Source organism: Martes martes (assembly GCF_963455335.1).
Source record: "Martes martes genome assembly, chromosome: 9".
In the NCBI taxonomy this organism is placed as follows: Eukaryota; Metazoa; Chordata; class Mammalia; order Carnivora; family Mustelidae; genus Martes; species Martes martes.
Window position 1 is genome coordinate 119417595 of NC_137896.1, and position 12475 is coordinate 119430069.

Below are 12475 nucleotides of genomic sequence, written 5' to 3' on the forward strand. Positions count from 1 at the left end.
AAAGGCAGATGCTTAACCCACTGAGCCACCCAGGCGCCCCACATATTTTCTTTTTAGTGGCTGAGTTTTATGTATCTTAATTCTCATGTTGGGAAACTAAAGCCACCCAGCCTATGACGTGCATAAGGCTGTAATAGAAATTAAGAACGAATCTGGCCTTGGTGCCCTGTACTCCTTGGTGCACAGTACTCCTAATTTCCTGAGTGAAAGATGTCTTTTGTCGTTCATAACAGAGCCCTTTCTACCTAAGTTTATGCTAATGAAGAACTTGGGCAGAGTGGTGGCCTACAGAGTTTCACAATGGAAATCGGTCACCAGAAGAGCCAAACATGTGATTAAAGAATTGGAACTTTCAAGGGGCACCTGGGTGGCTCAGATTGTTAAGGGTCTGCCTTTGGCTCAAGTCATGATCTCCAGGTCCTGGGAGACGTCCGGTGTCAGGCTTCCTGCTCAGAGGGGAGTCTGCTTCTCCTCCCCCTGCTTGTGATCTCTCACTCACTCTCTCTACCCCACCTCAAATAAAAAATGAAAAAGATTTGGAACTTTCAGCCACTCCCCTACCTCCCATGAGGTGAAGAGGGCTAGAGATGAAGTTAAATCACCAGAAGGCAATGATTTAACTAACCATACCTATGCAGTAAAACCTGAATCAAAACTCTGAAACAATGCAGTTAGGGGATCTCTTCCAGGTTGGTGAACATATCAAAATGCCCAGAGGGTGACATGTCTAGAGATGGCATGGAAGCTGTGTTCCCCAACCCCCATACCGTCCCTGTACATCTCTTCCATTTAGCTGTTCCTGCATCCCTTATAATAAAATTATAAATGTAAATAAATGTAAATAAAATACTTTCCTGAGTTCTAGGAGTCATTATAGCCAACTACTGAACCAGAAAGTCCTGGGGGCCCTGGGACACCCTCAAATTTGTAGCCAAGTCAGAGAGAAGTGAAGGTAACTGAGGGGACCCAGGACTTAACATCTGAAGGAAGGGCAGTCCTTAAACTTGGAGAGTCTGACACTAAGGTTGGGCAGTTAGCATCAGAATAGGACTGAATTGTAGGACATCCAGTTCATGTCAAAGAATTTGGAAAACTGCTGTTGTTGGAACAACAATGCACAGTCTATCAATTGCTCCTACTATATGTGCTACTTAGCTGAATCATAAAATAAAGGCTAAGAAAATCCAAAATGGTGCCTTGTTTAAAAAATCTGTGTATTATTAACTGATTATTAAATATTAACAGGCTTCTCTTTCAAGATTTATTGCAGTGATGGAAAAGTCAGTAATAAGCTGTCAAGACTGTTACCACTGAGATATCATTATCTTGCATCTAATCCTTGGTCTTCTAGCCAAAAGTGCTTTAAGGAGTTAGTCTTAAGGAAATCAAAGCCCAGAAGGCTGCAATAAGACATGAAAAATAATTTCAACAAGAAGCCACATACACTGCAGAACAGAAAAAGACCAGCTTTGACACATATTTTACCTTATAAAAACTGACATCCTCTCAGGCAACGATACGGCACTATTTTCATTAGGTTTTTACCACATTACTACTCTGTATCTTTCAGAATGTCTAGAAGTGATGTAACGTTTCTATTGTTTTAAATTACTACTGAAAAATTTGGTAATTTATTCATTCAATAAAAATTCATTGAGAAAGAATTCATTTAGAGAGAGGTGTGTAAAACCACTGGTAGCTTCTACATGGGGCCATCTTTAAAAGATGGATGTATAAAGTTTTTGGGTAAGTTAGTAATTGCCCTGGATGGGGTTCTAGATAGACTTACCCAAATATTTAAGAGAAAGGCAGATTAACCTTTAAGAAGTAGAAATAACACAGTAATAATGATAGTACATTATATCCTAAACATCATTTAGATTTATTCTTAACTAAACTCAAAAATGTGTCCTTATAAAGAGTTTATACAATTTCTAGTCTTACCTCATCTATGTTTCTAAGCCATTTGCTGATGTTTTCAAAACTTTTACCATTGGTGATGTCATATACTAGCATGATACCCATTGCTCCTCTGTAGTAGGAGGTTGTGATGGTGTGAAATCGCTCCTGGCCTGCCGTATCCCTGAAATAAACAGCAATAATTTATATTGAGCATTTTGATATTATGACATTCTAGATAAAGGAAGGGCAAAACAGTCGAATGGTTTGTAAGATTAACATTAAATCCACTATACGCTACAAAGCAAAACAGTACCATCACCCATTTAGTTCTTAAATGGTAAATAATTATGGTTTATTCGTAAGAATATATATATGTGTGTAACTTTTTTTAGACAAAGGAAATTCATGACTACCTATAGTGGGTGAAAATCTGGAAGGGAAAACCACAGAAAAATGACACAGAAAAGTCTTGGAAGTTATTTTAGAATGAACACCAGCAAGTGTGATGAAAACTCTTAAAATTCATTTTATTCAGTGATCTAGTTCCATAACATAACACAAAAGCCTGCGGGATGTTTAGAACATTAAAGGATTAAGCCATAGTACAGCTACATTTACCTTTAGGATCACTTACAAACTGTTGTAAAGATAACCTCATTTTTAGGTAACCAGATGGAAATATGTAAATAGTACTTTTTTAATTCCTTCATGCCAAAAATCTAAGATATAGATTTTGCTCCTGTAATTTCCCCCTTGTTTGCATCACTAATTTCTTCCTTTTATGAATCATTCTCATCAGCATACATACATGTTTTAGTATCCCCTATTCTAAAAGAGCAAAATTAAAACAAAAAAACCCCATTCTCAACACTATGCCCCTCCAACTAACATCCCATTTCTGTGTTCCCCCCAGCAAGCTTTCTTTTTTAAAACTTTATTTTAAAATGATTATAGCCTCAAAGGAAGCTACAAAAATAGTACAAAGTCTTTGTATCCTTCACCCAGTTCTCCCCAATGGTAACATCTGACACCATCTTACAAAAGCAGAACCAGGAAATTTACATTGGTACAACTGAAGACCTTACTTAAAGTCTACTTTTTTTTTTAAACATACATTCATATGTGTGTGTGGGTACACACGCATACATGTATGTAGTTCTCTGCAATCTTATCAGATGTCCAGGCCTGTGTAATCACCACCACAAACACGATAGAAAACTCCATCTCCTTTAGTCCCTATACCCTGGCCAATAATCTGTCCTCCACGTCTATGATTTTGTCATTTTCAGAATGCTATAAAATGGAATCATGTTATATACAACCTTTTGAAATGGTCATCTTTCACTTTTTTCACCATGATTTCCTGAGATCCATCCAAGTTGTTGCACCCAATACTAGTCTGTTCCATTTTATTGCTGAATAGTATCCCATTGTATGGACATACCACAATCTGTTTATTCACTCACCTGTGGAAGGAGACTGGATTGTTTCCAGTTTTTGGCCATCACAAATAAAGATGCTATGAATATTTACGTACAAGTTCCTGTGTGTACATAAGTTTTCATTTCTTCTGGATGAATACCCAGGAATCTTACTGCTGACCCATATGGTATGTTTACATTTATAAGAAACAAGGAAACTTTTCTAGAGCTGCTGTACCACTTTACATTCCAACTAGCAATGTAACAGATTTGTTTTCTCTACATTCATTAGCATTTGGTGTTGTCACTATTTTTTATTTTAATCTAATAAATAAGGCATGTAGTGATACCTCATCATCATTTAAATTTGTATTTCTCTAAGGCTAATGATGATGAACATTTTTTCATATAATTATCTGCCATCATATATCCTCTCTGGTGAAATGGCAGCTCTTTTCTTCTGTCCATTTTCTAACTGGATTGTTTGCCGTCTTTTTTTTTTTTAAACACTCTGTATGTTGAGAGTTTTGTACGTAGTTTTTTAATTCTCTTGACAGGGTCTTTTGTAGAGTAAGAGTTTTAAATACTGAAATCCAATTTACTGATTTTTTCAAGAATCTTTTATGGATCACAGTTCTAGTGTTGTATCTAAGAACTCTTCACCTAACCTGAGGTCCTGTTTTCTATATTTTCTTCTGAAAGTCTATGATTTTACATTTTATATTTAACCTGATGATACAGGGCACCTGGGTGGCTCAGTTGGTCAACCATCTGCCTTTGGCTCAGGTCATGATCCCAGGGTTCTGGGATCGAGCCCCACACCAGGCTCCCTACTCAGCTAGAAGCCTGCTTCTCCCTCTCCCTCTGCCTGCCACTCCCCCTGCTTGTGCTTTCTGTCAAATAAATAAATAAAATCTTTAAAAAATAAGGAATGAATGAATGAACTAATGAACAAACGAACTGATGATACATTTTGAGTTAATTTTTGTACAGGGTGTAAATTTTAAGGAGAGGTTCATGCTTTTACTTATGGAAGTCCAACTACTCTAGCACCATTTGTTGAAAATGTTGAGGAAATACCCTTTCTTCGTTGAGTTGCTTTTGCACCTTTGACAAAAATTAATCAACCATAACCCAATCTAATTCTGGGTTTTTCTTTTTCTTTCTTTTTTTTTTAAAAGGATTTTATTTATTTATTTGACAGACAGAGATCACAAGTAGGCAGAGAGGCAGGCAGAGAGAGAGGAGGAAGCAGACTCCCTGCTGAGCAGAGAGCCCGATGTGGGGCTCGATCCCAGGACCCCGGGATCATGACCTGAGCCGAAAGTAGAGGCTTTAACCCACTGCGCCACCCAGGTACCCCTAATTCTCGGTTTTTCTTTCTGTTTCAATGATCTATGTGTCTATGTCTCCCCCAAAACCATACTGTGTTGATTACTATAGCTAAATAAAGTCTTTAAAACCAGAGAGATTCCTCCCACTTATTTTTGTCAGTTTTCTTTTTTTTTTTTTTTTAGCTATGTAGCCTTTGCATATAAGTTGTTGTTGCTGTTTTTATGTAGGCTCCATGCCCACTGTGGAGCCCAATGTGGGGCTTGAACTCCTCAGATCAAGACCCAAGCTGAGATCAAGAGACAGATGTCTAACCAGCTGAGCTACCCAGGCAACCCTCCATATAAAGTTTAAAACCAGCTTGTCTGTATCTACAAAAAAATCTCCCCTGCAAACTTCTTTAAAGAGTTCTCTAATTTCTGTCTTCCCAAATTCATTTCTCAACCAATTCTAATCTGACTACTGCTACTACTATTCTACCAGACTGCTCTTCTTCAAAGGGTCTCCAATAACCTCTGATAGCTAAATCCAGGATTTAGTTCCTTTTTATATATTTTAATCATTCATCAGGATGCCATAAAATTGACCACTTTCTCTTCTTGAAACATTTTATTCTCATGGATTTTCTGAAAGCACATGTTTCTGCTCTTAGTTCTATGGCACTGACTGGTCATTTTCAGTAACTTTGGCTGGCATTCTAACATTCAGAGATATAGGAGATGACATTCTCTACACAGTAGAGTGTTCTTCTTTAAATATGTGTCTGATCATAACATCTTCTGCTTAAATCTTCCAATAGCTTCAATGGGGAAAGAATAGGTTTTTTCTAACAAATAGTGCTAAAACAACTGGTTATCTCCATGCAAATGATGAAGTTGGACCCCTACCCTCATACCGTATAAATAAATAAAAATTAATTCAAAACATATCTAAGGCCAGAATATAAGAGTCAAAACTATAAAACTCTTAGAAGAAAATATGAGAAGGATGCTCAACATCATTAGTCATTAGGGAACTGTAAGTCAAAATCACTTCATACACCCTAGGATGGCTATAAGCAAAAAAGCAAACAATAAAGGATGTAGAGAAATTGGAACCTTCACATACAGTTGGTATAAATGTAAACTGATGCTGCCACTGTGGAAACAGTCTGGCAGTTCCTCAAAATGTTACACATACAGCTACCATATGATCCTGCAATTCTACTTCCTGGTATATAACCAAGAGAAATGAAAACATATGCCCAATACAAAGATTCATACATGAATGCTCATAACAACATTATTCACGATAGCCAAAAAGTAGAAACCACCTAAATGCCCATCAACTGATGGACGGATAAATAAAATGTGGTATAGTCGTATGACAGAATATTATTCAGTGATAAAACAGAATGAAGTACTGTTATCTGCTACAACCTGGGTGAGCCCTGATAATGTTAAGTGAGAGAAATCAGACACAAAAGATCAAATAATATATGATTCCATTTATATGAAATGTCCAGAATAGGAAAATCTACATAGGCACAAAGTATATTAGTGGCTGCCCTGGCTAAGGGGTTTGGTCAGGACGGGGAGGACTGCTAGAGTACAGTCTCAAAAAAGAGAGTATGGAGTTTCTTTTTGGGAATATAAACATGTTAAAAAATTATGATGATGGTAAATATATATACCTTGTAAATACACTAAAAAACTAGTTTTATACTTAAAATGGCTCAATTACAGTATATGAATTAGATCTCATCACAAAACAGAGATTACTAGGCTTAAAAAAAAACAAAAAACAAATTTCCAATTCATTATAACCAGAACCAATTCCAAAATCCTTATCTTGAGGTTTACAAGTGTTACAGGACTTGTTCTTTACTCCAGCCCCCCAAATTTTGAGGCATTCCTTTCCCTGACAACTAGAGTCACGTTTTGGTTTTTTTTTAAATGTCCCCAAATTTGCAAATTTGTTTTCACTTGACAGCCTCTGCACTAGCTGTTGCCACAGCCTGCCTGTACATGACTGGCTCCTCATGTTCACGTTTTAACCATCATCTTAACAATGAAGACTTCTCTGACCACCCAATTTAAATAGTCATCCAGTCTCTCTCCATTCCATATCCCTACTTAACTTCTCTGTATAACACTTACTGTAGATTTATTTACTGTTTATCTCCCATGTCCTCCAAAATTAAAGTTCCATCAGAGATCTGTCTTGTTTATTGCAGAACCCATTTTATCTACAAGTCTAATAAGCATTCAAATGTTAATAAGTCAGTATTTCAGAATATTACCTTGCAGATTCTATATTATTTTATATAGCAACGAGCTTCAATTCAGTTAAATGACTCTTAAAAACACGTTTTAAAAACAATGCTTCTGGGACACCTGGGTGGCTCAGTTGATTAAGCCGCTGCCTTCGGCTCAGGTCACGATCCCAGGGTCCTAGGATCGAGTCCTGCATCAGGCTCCTTGCTCAGCAGGGAGCCTGCTTCTCTCTCTGCCTGCCACTCTGCCTGCTTGTGCGTGCGCGCGTGTACGCTCGCTCGCTCTCTCTCTCTCTCTCTCTCTCTGAGAAATAAATAAATAAATAAAATCTTTAAAAAAAAAAAAAGCTTCTATGTCTAAATATATATGTAGCCAGAAATAACAAAACTACCAATACATCAATATTCCCTACATTCAATCCTGGTGTACAATCACCATGTTCGTACATCTGCCCTCTATCCATCTGTCCATCAATTCAAATACTGTGCTAGGCATTATACAAGAAAAAATATAGAACATGGGTTTGGAGTCAGATCCAAGTTTATCCTCAGATTCCAATCCTTCCGGGTGGGTGACCTTAAAGGTATGTAACCTCTCTGAATCTTCTTCATTCACAGCTAGAAGAAATAACTAAAGTAAAATTCCATAATTTATTTGTGTGTGTTATAAATAAGCTCAAAGCAATCTGTAGTATAAAAATATGCAAAGATGCAATAGTGTCATTTTGAGATTCAAAATTTGTGTTTTCAAGATGTCCTAAGTCAAAACCATCTCTGCAGATGCTCTTTCAAGTTAGTACCTCCCGGTGTTTAAGCTGTACTCAAAGCTGTTTCACAAGGAAATCCCTGGCTTTGCTTGAAGCCTATATCCAAATAAATGTAAAATAAAATGGTTTTTTTTATTTAGCCAAGTTAAAAGATGATCTGGTTGGATTTCTCAACTTTTGTAAGAGAACTTCAGCCTTGTCACTTGCCCGTTTCATCTCAAAGTACACGGATCTGCCCTTTACAATAATGTAGAATCCTATTTATTCATTCTGTAAGTATTTATTGAACCAACAGTACATGCCAGACACTATTCTAGGCACCAGAGAGAAAGCTGTAAACAGGAAAAAAAAAAAAAAAAAAAACCCAAAACAAAAAAACCTCCTGCCTTAACGAAATTTTATATCCTACTAGGGATAAGAAAACAACAACAAAAAAATCATAATTTCTAGAACTATGTATCTTCAGAGGGTGAAAAGTACCAAGAACACAAAAAATAAAGAGACTAGGGGCTGATGTAGGGGATCGTGCAAACAAGTAAAATTTTAAACAGAGTGGTGAGGGAAGGCCTCAGTGAGAAGGTGAAGGCAATAAGGAAGTATCTGGGAGTAACAATGTTCCAAGAAGAGGGAAGAACTAGTGTAAAGGTCCTGACCCATGGCTGAGGAATAATGAGGAGGTCAATAGGACTTCAGCTTTCCCTCTGAGTAAGATGAGAAGTCTACTAAAGGGTTTACAAAAAGAAGTAACTTAACCTGGGTTTAAAAAGAATCATTCTATTGACTGTGTTGAAAATGGGTGTGGAGAAGAAGAGTTAGGAGGTAATACAATACCAAAAAACTGCCACCAGAACTGTCATTTTTTTTTCTTTTTTCTCTTCTCTCTCTCTTTTTTAAAAGATTTTCTTATTTATTTATTTGACAGAGAGATCACAAGTAGGCAGAGAGGCAGGTGGGGGGCTGGGGAGAAGCAGGCTCCCTGCTGAGCAGAGAGCCTGATGCAGGGCTCGATCCCAGGACCCTGAGACCATGACCTGAGCTGAAGGCAGAGGCTTAAAACCCACTGAGCCACCCAGGTGCCCCCAGAACTGTCATTTAGGAAAAACCATCTAAGGGACCCTTGCCTGGCTCAGTGGTTAAGCATCTGCCTTCCACTCAGGTCACGATCCCACGGTCCTGGTCAAGCCCCACATCGGGCTCCCTGCTCAGCAGGAAGCCTGCTTCTCCCTTTCCCACTCACCCTGCTTGTGTTTCCTCTCTTGCAGTCTTTCTCTCTGTCAAATAAAGAAATAAAATCTTTTAAAAAAAGAAAAGAAAACTATGTAAGAGACATGCTATCAGTTCTTCCAGGTTGTATCCTTAAGACAAGTTAGATCAATAAAGGCTACACACACGTATTTCTATCTGTATACTTATTTACATCCTTAGACCAGAATTTTTATCATCATTACCTTTAATAGGTTAATTTATTGAAAATCACAAGAAGAGGGGCACCTAGGTGGCTCAGTTGTTAAGCCTCTGCCTTTGGCTCAGGTCATGATTCCAGGGTCCTGGGATCTAGCCCCACATCTGGCTCCCTGCTCAGCGGGAAGCCTGCTTCTTCCCCTCCCGCTCCCCCTACTTGTATTCCCTCTCTCACTCAAATAAATAAATAAAAAATTTTTTAAATCAAAAGAATGAGCCTTATGAAAATGTATTCTATATTTGTTATGATCTATTTTCTCCCCCATTCTTTACATTATTTCTGAAAAGAATAATGTAATCTATTGTAGGTACACCTCCTTCTTAGTTCTTTTTGTACCTTGGCCCCCAAAGAAATTTCTAGGTAAGTTTTACAAATTAAGCATAGCACATAAGTTGTCCTTCAGAGATAGTATATTTATATCCTCCATTTTCAATTCCAAATTCTTGTTTTATCTTTTATTAATCTTTAGTCACAAGGTACTTATAAGCACGTGTAATTTATGAATTCATGAAAGAACAACAAAAATTTTGCCTCATCACAGTAGAAATACTTTAGTTCTTTTCTGAGTTGGTAAAAAGTATAAATCAACTAATAATTCTATACCCTTAGAGAGGGGTTAAAGTTTCCTAGCTAAAATCCAGGATGGAAATGTATTTACTCAAGACAGAAATGCCTACTGGTTATAGTGTAGGAGGCACACAAAACTTCTACTTCACTTTTTGCCATTAGCAATAACAATTTAAAGAGATCTTCCACAGCACTTCACTATGTGCAACCACCCCCAACACTGTCTAGCTATGATATGTTTTCTTCGGGGCGCCCGGGTGGCTTAGACGGTTAAGCCTCTGCATTTGGCTCAGGTCATGATCCCAGGGTTCTGGGATCGAGTACGGCATCCTGCTTTGCGGAGAGCCTGCTTCTCCCTCTCCCTGCCGCTCCCCCTGCTTGTGCTTTCTCTCTCTGTCAAACAAGTAAAAATCTTAAGAAGAATTTTTTTTTTGAATAAGAAGATATGCTTCCTTTCTCCCCATTCATTCACATTACAAAATTAGCAAATTATGTACCCATTTCAGTGTCAAATCTATGACTAAATTCTCTACCAACAAAGAATACACTGCAAAAGAAACTACTTAGTTAAAACCAAATCAACAGCACTTAGGTTTTATAATACTGGTTAGATATGAAATGTCAAAATAAAAGATACTGAAAAATTAATGGCACCTCTGAAAGGAAGGTAATCACTGTTCAGATTCAGAGTTAAGTTCCTGTTTTGATCCATGACGTTCTACTCCATCTGTTCTTTCTGTCTCCTCATCTTCCAAAATCTCTTACACCCAACCACCTTCCTTCTTTTTATATGCCTTCCCTGCTAAGTTTTTAAAAGGCTTTCTACATCCTATTTTCATTTACACATGTCATACATTTGCACCTTCCAACACGACTGTCTCCACCCCACAAGATGACCTGGCTCCCTCGACTCCTTGATCTCAAAATTACCCTTTTCCTGAGTCCTGCGTAGATACCTGTATCAGCCCCTACCAATTGTTAAGGCCATCAACCATTTATTTGGAACCAGAAACAGAATCTTGCTCAATACCTCTAAGCTAATTGATGATCCTTTGCCGAGGGCTAAAAATAGCCACAGCTGCTTATTCACTGCCCAAATTATTTTTAGGTTTGCATGCACACATACAACCAAGATTAAAGACAGAGGGTTAACCCCAATGAGCAAAACCAGGTATTAAGTATCTGAAGAGCAATTAAACACTGTACGTACTCACAATATATTTCTATGTACCATAATACTGGTTTTAAGCCGGTAATAAAGCCGGTATAAATCACTCAACTCGGTTTTCCTTTCTTGTATTTTTTTCCCTTCTCAGACTACATTTAAGGTTTCCGAAATTACAACCCAGTGGCAAAAGAACTTTCCTTACATAAAATAATAGACACACAGCAAAGAGAATTTTGTGAAATCCTTTTTTTTTCCACTGACATATTATAAAAGGAGCGGTATGTTCCTAGGAACGAAAATAGCTTGTTTCCTTACTTGTTAGTCCCACATGCAGGGTCAAGGAAGCTGTGTGCTCTGGCTGCTATTATGATGTTATTTTTAGTCTGGGCATTGATAGCACTAGAACAGTCCAGAGACAATATCAATCTGCTCTGCAAAGTAGAGATCCCAAATTTTGTACCTTTGTGTTTTTGGTAACATAATGAAGTTTCTTCCTCCTTTATAAATTAGGATGCCAAATTTCACACTGAGGTGGTTTTTTGTTTTGTTTTTAAGATTTTATTTTAAAGTAATCTCTACACCCAACACGGGACTCAAACTTACAACCTGGAGATCAACAGTCACACTCCACCAACTGAGCCAGCCAGGTGCCCCACACTGAATTTTATTTTAGCAAGACCTTGATTTCCTTGTAGATATGCAATTTCTCTAGTTCAAAATGTCATTTAGCTATGTTTATCTTCATCTGGAAAAAAAAAAAAAAAGAGCCTGAAACCCACTCTTGCAGAGCTTATTTATATTCCAGTGGGGAAAGGAACAAGCAAGTAAGTAAATACATAATCCCAAACTGTGATCAAGGCTAACAAGGGAAACAGTATGGAGTGATGAAGAATGGGATAAGGGGAAGGGAAGACAATCTAGATAGGATGTTCAGGGAGGTCCCTGATACTTATGATAAGAAATATGAACAGAAATCAACCAAACAAGGTCATTTAACCAACAAATATTTACTGAGCGTCTGTACTTGCCAGGTTCTTTCTAGGTGGTCATTATAATAACCATGTATCAGATAGATAGGATCCCCAGCCTAAGGAGGGGAGGAATAATGGGCACTTTAAAAAAAAAAAAAAAAAAGGTTAACTTTATTTTTTTTAAGTGCATTTATTTAAAAGAGATAGAGAGAAAGAGCATGTGTGTGAGCAGGGGGAGGGGCAGTGGGAGAGAAGCAGACCCCCCTAAGCAGGGAGCCTGATGTGGAGCTCAATCCCACAACCCTGAGATCACGACCTGAGCAGAAATCAAGAGTTGGACACTCAAGCGAGTCACCCAGGCATCCCCAAAATATGGTAACTTTAGATACTAAAAAATACTATGATAAAGATCAACCAGGATAAATGTGACAGTGCCTGAAGGACTCGGCTGCTTTAACTTGAAATCGTGCAAGGCCTCCCTCAGATGATAATGCAGAATTAAGATCTGAATGAGAAGGCAGCAGGACAAAGATCTGATGAAAAGCATCCCAGGGACGCCTGGGTGGCTCAGTTGGTTGGGCAGCTGCCTTCGGCTCAGGTCATGATCCCAGAGTCCTGGGATCGAGTCCCA

General features: G+C 38.0%; 1 protein-coding gene across 1 annotated transcript in view; it reads right to left on the reverse strand.

Moving 5' to 3' along the window:
* RAB10 (RAB10, member RAS oncogene family) overlaps positions 1–12475 on the reverse strand; it is an 85740-nt gene that overhangs the window by 12036 nt on the left and 61229 nt on the right. The window contains exon 3 of the mRNA XM_080813574.1: positions 1945–2083. Coding sequence (XP_080669700.1) covers positions 1945–2083 — 139 coding nt within the window. The remainder of the gene's footprint in view (positions 1–1944; positions 2084–12475) is intronic.